The sequence below is a fragment of the Pelophylax lessonae genome (genome assembly GCF_965119305.1).
Source record: "Pelophylax lessonae genome assembly, chromosome: 11".
NCBI classification, from domain to species: domain Eukaryota; kingdom Metazoa; phylum Chordata; class Amphibia; order Anura; family Ranidae; genus Pelophylax; species Pelophylax lessonae.
In genome coordinates this window covers 120,161,720-120,177,112 of record NC_138778.1, presented here as the reverse complement: position 1 = coordinate 120,177,112, position 15,393 = coordinate 120,161,720, and the positions used below count along the sequence as shown (strand labels likewise).

At 44.0% G+C, this 15,393-nt stretch overlaps 1 protein-coding gene across 1 annotated transcript in view; it reads right to left on the bottom strand.

Moving 5' to 3' along the window:
* Positions 1–15,393, bottom strand: part of ZNF385C (zinc finger protein 385C) — a 330,357-nt gene that overhangs the window by 292,930 nt on the left and 22,034 nt on the right. Inside the window, exon 2 of the mRNA XM_082271505.1 lies at positions 12,787–13,038. Coding sequence (XP_082127631.1) covers positions 12,787–13,036 — 250 coding nt within the window. The 5' untranslated portion in view covers positions 13,037–13,038. The remainder of the gene's footprint in view (positions 1–12,786; positions 13,039–15,393) is intronic.

Here is a 15,393-nt window from a genome sequence, read left to right as displayed (position 1 = left end):
GGAGCGCTTTCACTATGTGATGTTCAATAAACTGACCTATTCCACTTCCAGCTTCTGCTGGCATCCTAGGCTGCTAGGAAGGTCCCAGGAGAAGTACATTTGGTATCACACGGCCTGGGACAGGAGCCAACGCTACATAGTAAGCCTCGGTTTATGCGGCTCCTTCTACCTCTGTGGCTGCTTGCTTCATCTGCTGGCTCCATGCTGATGCTCTAGGATGACGGCTCGGTAGCCCATGATCTGGGCTTGTTGACCCGCCATCCCAGAGCATGAGGTCACGGGCCACATCCAGGGCCGTCTTTAATATTGATTGGACCCTGGGCAAATATTTTCTTTGGCCCTCTAAAATCCACTTATTATCTATTTGTAGGCAGTGCGGGCTGAAGGGGCAGCTGCTTTGGGCCCCACAACAATGACTGGGCCCAGGGCAGCTGCCCCTTTTGCCCTGTGTTAAAGATGGCCCTGGCCACATCAGAGGGCCATGTGTTGAACACCCCTGGTTTATTACATTCACAAAAAATGCTTTTATGGAATGTGAGATACATTGCTCTGTATGTATAATTTTTTACATAAACTTTTGAGAAAGTAAAGAAACTAGCAAGATCTTATTCGTCCCAAGGCTTTCCCAGAAGTCCTTACATCAATTGTCCAACTCAATCAACCAAGACACAAGCCATCCATGTTGTGCCCTGATTCATTATATATCAACTCAAGAGTAAACCCAATTGCTTCCCAGTCCCAGAATCAGGACACTCCCACTAAAAAATGGAAGTTAGGATAACGAGTTAATGATGACCCCTATATACCGCTACTAAATTACAATACAAAATGTATTCTCAGACAGATAGTAGTTAACTGGTCACACTATGCAAATGAACTACCTCGGTTCCCTTTCTGACACATTTCTAAAAGGCGCCCCTGGCTGAAACCATCAGAAATCCTTTGAGCTGCACCGACACAAATGCACCTCCATTCACTTTAATGGCAGTCAATCCACAAGATGACAGGCTAATAATTGGGCTTCCCATTAAAGTTAATGGTACCCGCTACTGTATAGTTCTAAGCAATGTTGTCTATGGCAATGAAAACAGAATTGTTACATGTTTGGGTGGTCACATTCCATTCCAATCGAAAACTGAACCAGTTTAGAGGAAACAGTTTGAAATAAACTAGAATGGCAGCCAGATGGATTATGCAATCAGATTATTTGTACATACGGGTTATTTTATGCAAATAGGCATGCAAATATCTCCTTGTGAATAATTGGTTGGGAGACTCCTACCCTTCTGCTATTGCACTGGGATTTACCATTTACTTGCAAAATTAACACTTTCCCTCCTATGAATGAGACATTCTTACAAACCGGAATACATAGCTGAGTTTTAGCTTTTTTTTATAAAATCTGAAGATTTAAGCTTATTGAAAACTACTTTTGAAATAAACGATCATGTTAAAGCTTATATGACATTTTAGCAATCGGGTTACTTAATGTCATGGGCTGAAACACTGAATGAAACAAAAGAAAACTGAATTTAATGTGGTTCTAAAGGCTTGACATTTTTTTTTTAACCCTAATGTATTCTCTGCATTAGGTTAAAAAATGTCCCTGTATTTGTATCACCCCCTCACCCTACTGTATACTTACCTGAGATTCAGTGGTCTGGAACTCTCTCTCCTCATTGGCTGAGACAACAGTAGTTGCCATTGGCTCCCACTGCTGTCAATTAAAGTAATTGAGCCAATGAGGAAAGAGAGGTGCAAATCCATGTCTGAATAGACACAGAGCAGCAGCTCGGCTTGGGTGCAGGAGGTGGTCCCTCCCTCCTGCTGAGTGCCCCCACAGCAAGCAGCTTGCTATGGGGGCCCTCAAGCTGAGCCGCTGCTCTGTGTCCATTCAGACATGGAGCCGCACCTCTCTTTCCTCATTGGCTCACTGACTTTTATTGACAGTAGTGGCAGCCAATGAGGAGGGAGAGACTTAGACAGCCAGGTCTCTCATGCAACATCGTTGAATCAAGATGAGGCTCAGGTAAGTATTAGGGGGGCTGCTGCATGCAGAAAGTTTTTTTTATCTTAATGCATATTAACCACTTCTCTACTGCCGCATTGTAAAATGATGCCGGAAGGAACCACCCTCATATGATGTCCGCCCGTTCTCAGCAATTGTGCACATACCCGGGGATCGCAGCGTAACGATTGGGGGATGAGGGGTGTCCCACGGACACAGCCCATCCCCGATCAGGATAAAGAGACAATTAAATTTTCTCTTCTGCACATGACCAGCTGTGTCCAATCACAGCCGGTCACAAATGTCAGCAAACGGGGTAACTCGCCGTTACTGGGTTCTCTTACTCACACACTGACCCAGAGTGAGGAGGAGATCTGGTAACAGTAATTTACCAATTACAACACAAAACAGAGTACCTGAGTACCTATCTGCAGCCCAGAATACCCATCTGCAGCCCAGAGTACCTGAGTACATATCTGCAGCTGAGAGTACTTATCTGCAGCCCATCAGGGTACCCAGGTACCTATCTGGATCCCATCAAAGTACCCAAGTACCTATCTGCAGCCCATGAGAGTACCCGAGTAACTGTCTTAAGCCCATCAGAGTACCCCTCTCAATCCCATCAGAGTACCCGAATACCTGTCTCCAGCCCATCAGAGTACCTATCTGCAGCCTACCAGGATACCCAAGTACCTATCTGGAGCCCATTAGAATACCTAAGTACTTACCTGCAGCCCATCAGAGTACTCAAGTACCTGTCTTAAGCCCATCAGAGTACCTGTCTCAAGCCCATCAGAGTACAGGCATACCCCGCTTTAAGTACACTCACTTTAAGTACACTCGCGAGTAAGGACACAGCTTGTTCAGCTTGGCATGACACTACTCCCGGTTTTTAACATTGGCGTCTATAGGAAATCTTGGTCAGCTGGACATGGCACTGCTCCCAAACCATAAGTGACAGGTATACCAAACTTAGGGAGCACCGAGAGGGGACCCAGGACTACAACATATCCTGTTTGTGGCCAGCCAGCTTGCCTAGGTAATCTACTATGTCATAGTCCTGGATCCCCTTAACATGCTCCCCAAGCTTGGTGTCCTTGTCACATGGTTTGGGAGCAATGCCATGTCAGGCTGACCAAGATTTCCTATGGAGCTAGTGTATTTACATGCATTGAGAAATTTAAAAAGGTATTGCTTCACTTTAAGTGCATTTTCGTTTTACATACATGCTCTGGTCCCATTGTGTACTTAAAAGTGGGGTATGCCTGTACACGAGTACCTGTCTCTAGCCCATCTAAATACCTATCTACAGCCCATCAGAGTACCCGAGTACCTATCTGCAGCTCATCAGAGTACCTGAGTACCTATCTGCAGCCCATCAGAGTAACCAAGTATTTGTCTCCAGACCCATTAGAGTACCCGAGTACCTGTCTCCAGTCCATCAGAGTACCTGAGTACCTGTCTCCAGCCCATCAGAGTACCTGAGTAACTATATGCAGCCCATCAGAGTACCTGAGTACCTATCTGCAGCCCATCAGAGTAACCAAGTATTTGTCTGCAGACCCATTTGAGTACCCGAGTACCTGTCTCCAGTCCATCAGAGTACCCGAGTACCTGTATCCAGCCCATCAGAGTACCCAAGTACCTGTCGCCAGCTCATCAGAGTCAATCAAATTTTATAATAGAAACTAAAAAAAAAGTGTTTTTTTCCCCAAAATGTTGTCTCTTTTTTACTTATATTGCAAAACTTAAAAAAAAACCCAGTGGTGATTAAATACCACTATAAGAAAGCTCTATTTGTGTGAAAAAAAATGATAACAAATTTGTTTGGGTACATTGTAGCATGGCTGAGTAATTGTCATTCAAAGTGCAAGAGCGCTGAAAGATAAAAAAATCTTCTGCCTTTAAAACCACTTTTAGATTGGATTTGATCAAGCAAAGTCAATCAGCTAGGGTGAAAAATTATCGATCGTTCTATATGGATCTACAATATTGAGATACTTTATTCATGAATATGACCGTTGTTCAATCAAATTGTCAGATTATGAGATTACGATCTGGCAATAAAGATGTGATTATTTATTTATGATCCTAAATTATGATCATATCTTGACTGAAATCCACTTTCATTACAGATCAATTATTCCAATTGGAAGAGATTGATCAGAAAAGATCATTTCCAGATCTTTTGCAAAAGATCAATGGCCACCATTTCACAAATCAGAATCCAAAGATCGGAAGGTCATAGCAAAAATGATCTTAATGTAAACACTGCAATAATAGCGCCAACTATGCACTCACTAAAAATACACTACATCCCCCCTTAAAAAATTCCTTCCATATCAGGATACAGACAGGCCGTCCATTTTTATAATGAATTAGTCAGTAAAGAGTACTTTGTTTCTTTCACGCCTGCCATTGTAGTTTTTAATGTCAACAAATACGTGATATTAATAAATCTGTAATAAAAAGCTACTTTTTTTTTTATTTTTTTTTACAAGCCACAGGCAGTGCAGCAGGAAGGAAATTAGCATAATTACATTTGCATAATACCTCATCCAGAGAAATGAACTGCTCCTTCATGCTCGGCTGCATCGGAGGCGTGGGGTAACTGTGTGTGTAAGATGCCATATGGGAACACACAGCCTTCAGAGGACTTCTCCCATGTGCCTCATACAATGCAACGAGGATCTCTAAGGATTAGGAAAAGGCTGACTTCATCTCACACCGAGCTGGAATGGATTTTTTTCCTGAAATATGCCCATGTCATGGGGTTAATTAAGGTAGGACCATAAAATCTAAACTCAGCAGATTTCACAGTTCAGAATTCAAATGGCCCTAAGAAATATATTCATTTTTATTTTATTTTTTTAATTCACAAAGGGGAACTTGGGCAATAAGCAGCTCCAGGCGATGAATCCTCGACGGCTTCCTTATCGAATGGTAAAATAACAGGGCTCACTTGAATGGCACAGCAGTTACAAAAGTAAAATAGCAGTGGCAGAAAATCATTGAATGAGTGGTGAAGTGGGAACACTGCTGGATGACACCAACTAGTATGTAACTGTAGTATCGATGCTGCTGAAAACCACAGATTTTCCAGCCCTGCCGATATAAAGCTACAAGACCTCGTATGCTGGGATTTTTTTAGTTCTGGAAAAAGTATGGAAGGGTTAGAACTTTGTTTAGGTTTTTTTTGCTCTCTGTGAAAAAGAGATTTTCACTCATTTCCTCTTTTGGAGACATCTAACCCTGAGACAGGAAGTGATGGGGAATCTCTCAGCAGGGATACAGGCAGCAATAAAAATGAGAGAGGTTCTAAAACATTTCCTCTTATTGTCTTAGTGTCCGTTCACACTAGGTCGGATCCAACTTCGGGGCGACCTGTGAAGTAGCGTGCAGTGTGACTTTGGCGCGACTTGCATGGACTTCATAAAATGAATGTCTATGCAAGTTGCCTCCAGGTCGCCCCGAAGTAGTACAGGACCCTTTTTCTAAGTCGTAGCGACTTGTGTCGCTCCTATTAGAACCGGTCCTGTTCTACACTATGGGACGTGACGGTGCACGACTTGTCAGGCTGACCAAGTCGCCTGACAAGTCGTACCAGTGTGAATGGAGTCTAACAGCTGTGTTTGTTTGAGAAATTTATGTTAAATTCATCTGCTATTGACATGATAGGAATCAAAGTGGAGAGGGGGGGGGGGTGGGGGGCATTGGGGTTATAAACAGAAAGGAAAAGCTGGATACAGGTTCCTCTATCCAGAAAAAAAATTATATGTTGGCCTAATTTAATGCGTATGTCCAGCCAAAAATCTCTCTGGAGAGAGTGGGGAAGGAAAAGAACTCCTGCTGGATTGTAATGGTTTTCCGAGCTTCATAGTAGGTGAGGTTGAATAAAGACAACAGTCCATCCAGTTCAACCTGTGTAGGCGCGCCTGGCCGTAATCATCTCACATAGCCCTGAATGTTCTGATCCTTGAGATGTACGTCCAAGAGTCTTTTGAAAGTAGCCATACTTCCCACAGAAACTACCTCTTGAGAATTCCACAATCTTGTAGCCCTAACAGTAAAAAAAACCCTGCGTTGCCTGAGGTCAAAACGCTTCTCCTCTAACCGCATTGTATGTCCTCGAGTTCTCATGCAATCCTTGCGACTGAATAGCTTTTTTTCTATGCTGAGATCACCATTGAGGTATTTATAAATTGCTATCATGTCCCCTTTCAGGCGTCTCTTCTCCAGGGAGAATAAATTAAGCGATTGCAGACGCTCTTCATAATTAAGGCCCTCCATTCTCCTAATTAGTTTAGTTGCCCTTCTCTGGACTCTCTCCAGCTCCTAAACACATCCCTTCTGAGGACTGACGACCAAAACTGGACAGAATACTCCAGATGTTTTGAAAAAAAAGTTTTATAAAGTGGTAGGATTATAGTCTTATCTCTGGAATACATCCCTTTCTTTATGCATGCTAATATTCTGACGGCTTTGGCAGCTGCCGCTTGACATTGCATGCTATTGCTTAGTCTATCCTCTACCAAGACTCCCAGATCTTTCTCCATTCTTGATTCCCCCAAGGGTTCCCCTCCTAAAGTGTATTGTGCTTTTATGTCTTTAGTCCCCAAGTTTATGTTTTTAGTCCCCAAGAACTAGAGAAATTCTGTTTTTTCTACAGTTTCATCAGAGGGGACTTACATAATCACAAGTTAAGATACATGACGTTGATGATTGATAAAACTTACAAAAATATATTGTTATGCAAGTAAAAGGCACTCCATAAAAGCAGATGGAGTCTATCTACGCCATCCCTAAAAAAGCTAAAAGCACTCCATAAAAGCAGATGAAATATATCTGCACCATCCCTGAAAAAGGCAATAATCCCTGTTATGCCCTATTTATCATATATATAGCAAATAACATCACCCAAAACCAAAACAACCCACAGGGTTGGAAAGCAATAGAGGGAGTTATGGATGGCCCAATGGATTTTCCTCTGATGGGTTCAAGCACATTAACCCCCCCCCCCCCTTAATTGGATGTGGCGCTACACGTACATTTATGCATTGTGTCATTGTGGTCTCCTGGTGAGGCATTAGAACTGTGAAATGCAATGGGACCTAGGAAATTCTTCCTGCATTTTTACCCTTTTACCTCTCACCATTGGACAAAAACATATTTTCTCCCGATCATACTATATATTTATATCTGATAATAGGGCATATCAGGCATTAGCACCCTTCTTTAGGGATGGTGTAGATATACTTCATCTGCTTTTACGGAGTGCTTTAACTTATGTTCCAATACAATTTTGTAGGTTTTATCAAACAAGGTCACGTGTCTTAACTTCTTGGGGTTATTCATGGTACCTCCAAAGTCTCTTCTTTCTTTTCTTTTTCTTTGTATCTACAGTATCTGATTGGGATGTGTTTCTAAGCTATCAGGCTATGTTTCCTTTATGAAAACAATATGGTGATGTTGCATCCTTGGAGTTGTTCATGCAGGAGTTGAATGTTAATGATACGGGCATTTCCTTGGAATATGAGCATAGTCCATCTGAAATCCATTTTTTGGATCTCACGATTAGAGTAGTGGATGGCATCATTACCACTTCAACATTTTTCAGGGAAACCAACAGAAACGGTTTTATCGACATCCAGAGCTGTCACCACCCTAACTGGTTACGTTCTGTCCCCTTTAGTCAATTTTTAAGACTAAAAAGAAATTACAGTAAGCACGAGGTATTCTTACAAGAGGCTGATATCCTCAAGAAACGTTTCTTGGAAAAGGGCTATTCTGAGACGGAATTAAATTCTGCTCTGTTGCGTACAGATTCAAGAGCAAAGGAGGATCTGTTAAGATCCAGACCGAAAACGGTGGATGACTCTTTTAAATGTGCGTTTCTCTCTTCCTTCTCAACCCAGCACTTTTCAGTGAAACGGATACTGCAAAGACATTGGCACATATTGAAGGAGGATCAGGTGTTGGGTCCCTTTATACCACCAAACCCCCAAGTCCTTTTTTGGGGACTCCCTCCACTCAAGCTACTTGTCGCGCCAAATGTCATCAACCCTAAAGAGGGATCATCCATCCATCCACCTATCTGCAGTTGTGAAGATTGCCAATTGAAGAGTTTGTGGATCCCTGTAATGGGGATCAACTGCATCTGGTAAGAGGCCACACTCATTGGTGACTGGTGGAGGTTTCATCATCACTGCAATATCTGGTGCATGGGACTGTTTTGGAGGCCCCTCTGTCTTTGGATTCTTATATGTTTTTAAATACATGATGCCATCTCTTGCATGGAATTGTATTCACTTTTTAGCTTTTTGCTGATTGTTTATATTAAGCGCTGCATACCCTGTTTTTATTATGTTTCCTTTATGCCTTAGCAGTTTCATCAGATACAAAATGAGGGGATATCTGCAAGAGATATATGATACAAAAGTGAAAGGATGTATCTGTAAAATTAGATAAATCTGTTTCAAGAGGATTCGTACCGCCCACTTTTCAGCTCAACAACTACTGACATACTTTGTGATGATGAACAAAACACTCATTATATGCAGTAAGCAATTCACTAACCAGTCCACACATACTTTTTTCTACTTTATAAGTGCTGATGAGGTGTGTTGGCTTTTTGCAAGGTAATACATTTGTATCTGGACCACGATATAACTATGTTGTACTTCAGTTACAGATTCACCATTTCCAGTCAAAGCCCAAGGAGACCATGGAAGCCTGCAGAAGAGGCCACCATTCCAGTGTCTGGGCATCATATATTGACACCACCTCTTACCCTATTAAGTGATAATAAAAACAATTTCAAGGATCTATTGTCATATCCATCCACTTTCCCAAGCAATAAAAAGCTGACAGGGGTCCTAGGCCAACTCTATTATTTCTGTGTTGCTGTTAGAGATATTTCCCTCATGTCTGGTTAAAGCATCGCCACTGTGACAGCAAAAAATATCTCCAAAGGGTAACGAGATATTAGCAGGGCCGGTGCTACCACTAGGCGAACTAGGCAGCCGCCTAGGGCGCACTGCCACCTAGGGGGCCAGTGCCACATTCCTCTCCTGTCACCTCCTCATCCCCGGTGGATGTCACCTCTAGAGAGGGGTGCAGTGTGTGCAGGAAGGGGGTGTAGCGTTAAAGGGGGGCAGTGTGCAGGAAAGGGGGGCAGTGTGTACAGGAAGGGAGGTGTAGGGTTAAACGAAGGCAGTGTGTACAGGAAGGGGATGTAACGTTAAAGGGGGAAGTGTGCAGGAAAGGGGGGCAGTGTGTACAGGAGGGGAGCTGTAGGATTAAAGAGGGCAGTGTATACAGGAAGGTGGTGTAGGGTTAAAGGGGGGGGGGGCAATATGTACAGTTTTTTTTTGGGGTGGGGGTGCAAGTAACTGGTCTTGCCTAGGGCTCAAAATAGTCTGGCACCAGCCCTGGATATTAGTAAATCAGGGGTCATAATCCTTCTCTAGTCTATTCAGAAGTAAAAGGAAAGTTTTATCTGGGTATGTGCTTTAAGGACATTAAGTCTCAAACAGGTTTTACCCTTTAATATAAAGGTGGGGGTGAACTTTTTTCCCTTCTCTATGTGTCCACAGCCACAGATCCTCCATTCTGATGTTCTAGTACTTCTAATGCCAATACATATGAATGGATGGATGATATAACCAGTTCACACCTGCAGTAGTCCAACAGATAAAATTAGATTGCATTAGGTAAGGTTACTTTTTGTCACCACATACAAAATATCACATTAGAGTGGAATCCTCCTTTAAAGTTCCCATACATGGGAAGTTTACATTTTAGGCTTAAGTCATTGAACACTTCCTCTCTATATGTGAGCAGAAACCAATCCTTGTGACTATTTGTTATCAAATTGCACAAAATGTTCTAAAAGTCAAAAAGGACAACTAATTTAATCAAGCTGTCTATGTAACAAAAGATCAAATCTCTTTTTCAATTATCAAGAGGGCAAATCTGTGAACGCACGTACTGCAAATTCTAAAGGAAGGAGCTGTTCTGCACAACAACAGAATGACTGGATGATGAATCCTTAGTAGACATAGTTGAACAATGCCCATGGTAATGTGTGAGATGGAAAGTAAAGATTTAGAGCGTGAGGTCCAGCACTGTACAGAGATTAGAAAGCAGGTCTGCAATAAATGACACCATCCCTCATTCAAAACCAGGCCTTGCTAAATTCATTGGATCAATAATGTCTAGTGTGGGCATGACACCACTGCCAGGTCAGCATGGTTGGTTCTTGATGTTCATTATTCAAGTCCTGGCTGTGTCTATGTAGCCTAGAGGGGCCTCCAAAACCCTGCATTGTTGTAGGAAACACCATCTCTTCTGATATAGATAATATGCTGCAAGTCCTGGCCAAAAATGGCAGAATATATAGATCTGAACAGGATGTATTTATATACAATGTGGTATCAGGAAGATTATACTCATGTGGCAGCTGCTTTTCCAATGAGTTGTACCAGTCAAAAATGCATTAAAGGGCATGGCAGCCCACTTTTTTTAAAATGAATGGAAATTTCACATAAACAACAGTAGCCCATGCAGGGGTTCTTCTACATCAACATTAACAAATTAAATAACTGAGCCACCTGGCTTCCTTGTTGGCAGCACTGCTGCTTGTCTTACCAGTCCCTCTGACTGTGTTGTCCAGCTTTGCTGGTTTCCTTGGCTCTCTTAGCCTTTAGTCGCAGTGTCCTTCATGCATGGCCTAATCCTGGACTCTGTATATGTGTTCTCCTGACATCCCGATAGGAGCACACCTGACTCCTGGAATTTGACCTCTTGTCTCCTGGCTGTGGCACCTCTGACCCCTGGGTGAGACCATCTGTCTCCTGGTTCCTGGCTGAAGCACCTCTGACCCCTGGGTAAGATGCCCTGTCTCCTGGCTGGGGCACCTCTGACCCCTGAGTGAGACCTTCTGTCTCTTGGTTCCTGGTTGGGACTCCTCTGACCAGTGGGTGAGATGCCCTGTCTCTTGGCTAAGGCACCTCTGACCCCTAAGAGAGACCTTCCATTGGTTCCTGGCTGGAGCTCCTCTGACCCCCGGTTGAGACCTTCTGTCTCTTGGTTCCTGGTTGGGGCTCCTCTGACCCGTGGGTGAGATGCCCTGTCTCCTGGCTAGGGCACCTCTGACCCCTAAGAGAGACCTTCTGTTGGTTCCTGGCTGGGGCTCCTCTGACCCCCGGTTGAGACCTTCTGTCTCCCACATTGGGAGATATCTCCAAACTGGGAGCCCTGAGCTATCTAACGATATCTAACATATATAAAGACCCTGCACACCTGTGTACTCAGACAGACTGCAGATACCTGATAAAATCCGGACACAGGATTGGAAGTTCTGATCCAGAACAACAGAATCTGTTGAAAGCCAAAAACACAGCTTTCTCTTACGTCCTTTTACAGTCGCCGCCCACTCATACAGTCTTCACTACTGGGCATTGGTCTTATCCACAGGAGTAAGCTAGGCAGAAGATTTTGTTAGAAAACATTCACAAAACCTTGTATAGACACACCTACAGGGGGCTGTCCCTCTGGTCCAATACCCCCCTGCTAGCAGCATTCCCAATTCAGTTTGTCTTTTGCCTAGTTAGGAGTAGGCAGCCTTCCCTTGGCTGGGGCTGCTGTCTCAGCCTTTCTTCTTCTTATTATTATTTTTTATTTCTGAAAAAGTGATTATTCTTTACAAAATTTTACAAACTTGATGTTTTGGCATCGGCAGATGCCTCCTTTGGCCGCACAGTTCTGAGTGCAGCAGTGCCTTAGGGGAGACATGGCATTTTTTAGCCTGTCCCCTCCTGTTGGGGTTTTTCCCCCTTGGTTATTTTGCTTTCCTGGGTTTGTTCACTCTTGTTGAGCTTTCCTGTTACCCAGTGTTTTGCCTTTCTGGTTCAGATAAGGTTCTTTTCTCTGAACTGGGTGCTGCGTTGCCTTTTAGACGGTTACGTTTCCCACCCCTCACATCTACACTGCTTTGGGACATCCCAGTAGTGAAGACTGTATGAGTGGGCGGCGACTGTCAGAGGACGTAAGAGAAAATAGAATTTTCGTAAGAACTTACTGTAAAATTCTTTTCTCTGAGTCCTCTGACAGTCGCCGCCCCCCACCCCTCTTTTGGGGTTCATGGACCTATATACTGCTTGCTACCAAACTGAATTGGGAATGCTGCTAGCAGGGAGGTACTGGACCAGAGGGACAGCCCCCTGTAGGTGTGTCTATACAAGGTTTTGTGAATGTTTTCTAACAAAATCTAGCTTACTCCTGTGGATAAGACCAATACCCAGTAGTGAAGACTGTATGAGTGTGCGGCGACTGCCTGGGTCTATACTAGCTTTCAGGACCAAGGTGCGAAGTTTCCTCTCCCACTCCTGGCAAAGATGTAACAACTTAGGCTCTGCTTTTCAACTATTAGACACTGTTACAGACAAAATAAGCTTTCTATTTTGGGATTACACTATATCAGGGGTCTTCAAACTATGGCCCTCCAGTTGTTCAGGAACTACAGTTCCCATCATGCCTAGTCATGTCAGAGTTTTACAATGCCTCATGGGATGTGTAGTTCCGCAACAGCTGGAGGGCCATAGTTTGAGGATCCCTGCACTATATGATCAATACCAAGAAAGCATTTTACAACAGAGCATTTATAAATTAAACACAACAATTCAGATGTCACAAACCCCCCGGAGGGTTCTACAGTTTTATAAACCAGGAGATTTCAGCTCTTGAACAAAGCACTGAGAAATGTGACGCAACCTTACCATGAGCTGAGATTTTGCCTTTGTTGATCTGTTTCAGTCTCTTCTGGTGCGATTTGCCATTATAATGAATTTGGGCTTGGACAGCAGAGTTGAGCTGTATGTTACAGACCTCACATAGAGTCAAGGATGGCAGTCTCTTCTCCCGTTTAGTCTGCACTTCCATGGTTGGACTCTCTGGTTGCTCATTCTCACAAACAGATAAAGGAGGAAGGGACTCTGCAGAGTAAGCAGGACTAACTGGACGCTTCATATCTGCAACCAAGAAGAAATAAATAATCAGTTGTTACACGGAACTTCTATTCTTTTCAGCTCACCATTATAAACATAAATTTCTTGACCAATAGTGCTATAAAATTACCCTCTAAATTAATTATCTGGAGAAAATCTCTGCGGATCTATCTACACTGCTGGGTATTTAGAATTAATTCTTCAGCACAGCAGGAGTTGAATATTGCACAGCTTTATTACTGTCATAATCAGTTTGGAAGAACAGAGGAAATGAGGGCAAAAAAAAACAGTATTAAAGAAATATCTGCAAATCACTTCCTCGGCTGTAACAAATATACATAACATGCAGGGGATGGCTGTTGTAAATCAAAAAGGAAAGTTGAAATATAATCTGCGTGAACAGGAAAAGCAGTTAAAGTGTATAGCTAAATCACAAGAGGGCAACTAAAGCAAAAAGGGTCCAGCACTCATCCAACCACTCAACATCAGGGAGGTTCACGTATCTGGTGTCAGAGATAACAGTATAAGGGCCAGATTACCATTCTGTATCCTGTAGGAATTTATTCGATGGCCAAAGCTTCACCTCTTTTAGAATATGGAGCCTCTTCCTGGTCCTAACCTGGCTAGGGTTATTGTGAGAACATGTGAACACGCTAATATGAAATTACTCATACACTATACATTTTGCCTCTTTGCTTCTGCTGTTTGTAGACTGTTTGCTGGTGACTAAAGCCTCGTACACACGCAGTGGCGTAGCGTGGGGGGTGCAAGGGGGGCCAGCCGCACCGGGCGCAACATCTGGGGGGGGGGCGCATCCGCAGTGTCACTCTGTCTGTCTGACTCTAACATACACAGTTCACACAATGTCTGCGGCTGCCTCCATCTTTAGGCTGGGAGATGTCCAGCGCGGCCGCCCTATGGCTGAAAATGGCTGTAAAATTTGGTAATGATTAAGCACACAGTCAGTGTGTGAAACGCGTCTACCTTGTCACGATTGTCATATTTCGATGTCCAGTCAATAAATCTGGATTTTGACTCAACCTCATGCACCGGTGTGAGTCATCAGGCAATTACACCACCTTGAGCAGTGAGTTCTTGTCTCTTCAATTGAAAATGGCTGGTTGGGGCAGAGCTGGACTATGCCTCACCTGTCCATTGGTGTAGGGTGGGGTGGCATTGCAAGCCAAGCCCTGCCTATGCTGCCTCTCCTCACTGCTCAGTCAGTTTAGCAGGAGTGAGTCAGCAGCCTGGCGCTGTCACAGAGTGTTTTTTTTTTTAATCACCTGATTAGAGCCAGAGGCTCGAATAGGCTTCAAAAAAAGGTGGACCCGGGGCGCAGGGCAGTGCACCCGAAGCCCACCCATTGTGTGACAATAGCGAATGAAAATTCGCTATTGTCACACGGATCCTCCTCCTGGCCAATCAGGAAGCGGGTCCGAGACCCGCTTCCTGATTGGCCGAAGGCGAACGCATGCCATTGGCCGAGGAGGAGGCGGGAGAACTTGAGGAGACGTGGGGGACTGAGGAGAAGCCTCAGCTGCAGGTAAGTCTCTGCATTGAAAGGGGGCACGCTGGTCTGTCTGCATTGAAAGGGGGGCCCGCTGGTCTGTCTGCATTGAAAGGGGGCATGCTGGTCTGTCTGCATTGAAAGGGGGCACTCTGGTCTGTCTGCATTGAAAGGGGGCATGCTGGTCATTCTGCATTGAATGGGGGCACGCTGGTCTTTCTGCATTGAATGGGGGCACGCTGGTCATTCTGCGTTGAAAGAGGGCATGCTGGTCATTCTGCATTGAAAAGGGGCACGCTGGTCATTCTGCATTGAAACGGGGCACGCTGGTCATTCTGCATTGAAAGGGGGCACGCTGGTTTGTCTGCATTGAAAGGGGGCACGCTGGTCTGTCTGCATTGAAAGGGGGCACACTGGTCTCTCTGCATTGAAAGGGGGCATGCTGGTCTCTCTGCATTGAAAGGGGGCACACTGGTCATTCAAACTTGTATTTAAATGCATTTTACTTAAATTACATCAGTATTTTCATAACAAACAATACATGTGCTTAGGGGGTAAGGGTTTCTTTAACGAATCTAGTGGAAGAGACTTGAGTGCTAAAATCCCACAGGTTAGGGGGGCGCAAATTACTTGCCTTGCCCCGGGTGCTGACAACCCACGCTACGCCACTGTACACACGCAACGAATTTCCACCGACCGGTCGTCCGTTTTTTGTCCAGAGTGGTGTCTGTTGGTTGGAATGTGCTCTAGACTGCACACGAATTTTCCCGTACGACAGAATTCTACTTCAGAAGTGATGTCATGTGTTGGATTGCTTTCTTTGTGTTCTTTCATCTCTGAGCATGCCTAGTCTTGCTCATAAGATTTTTCCC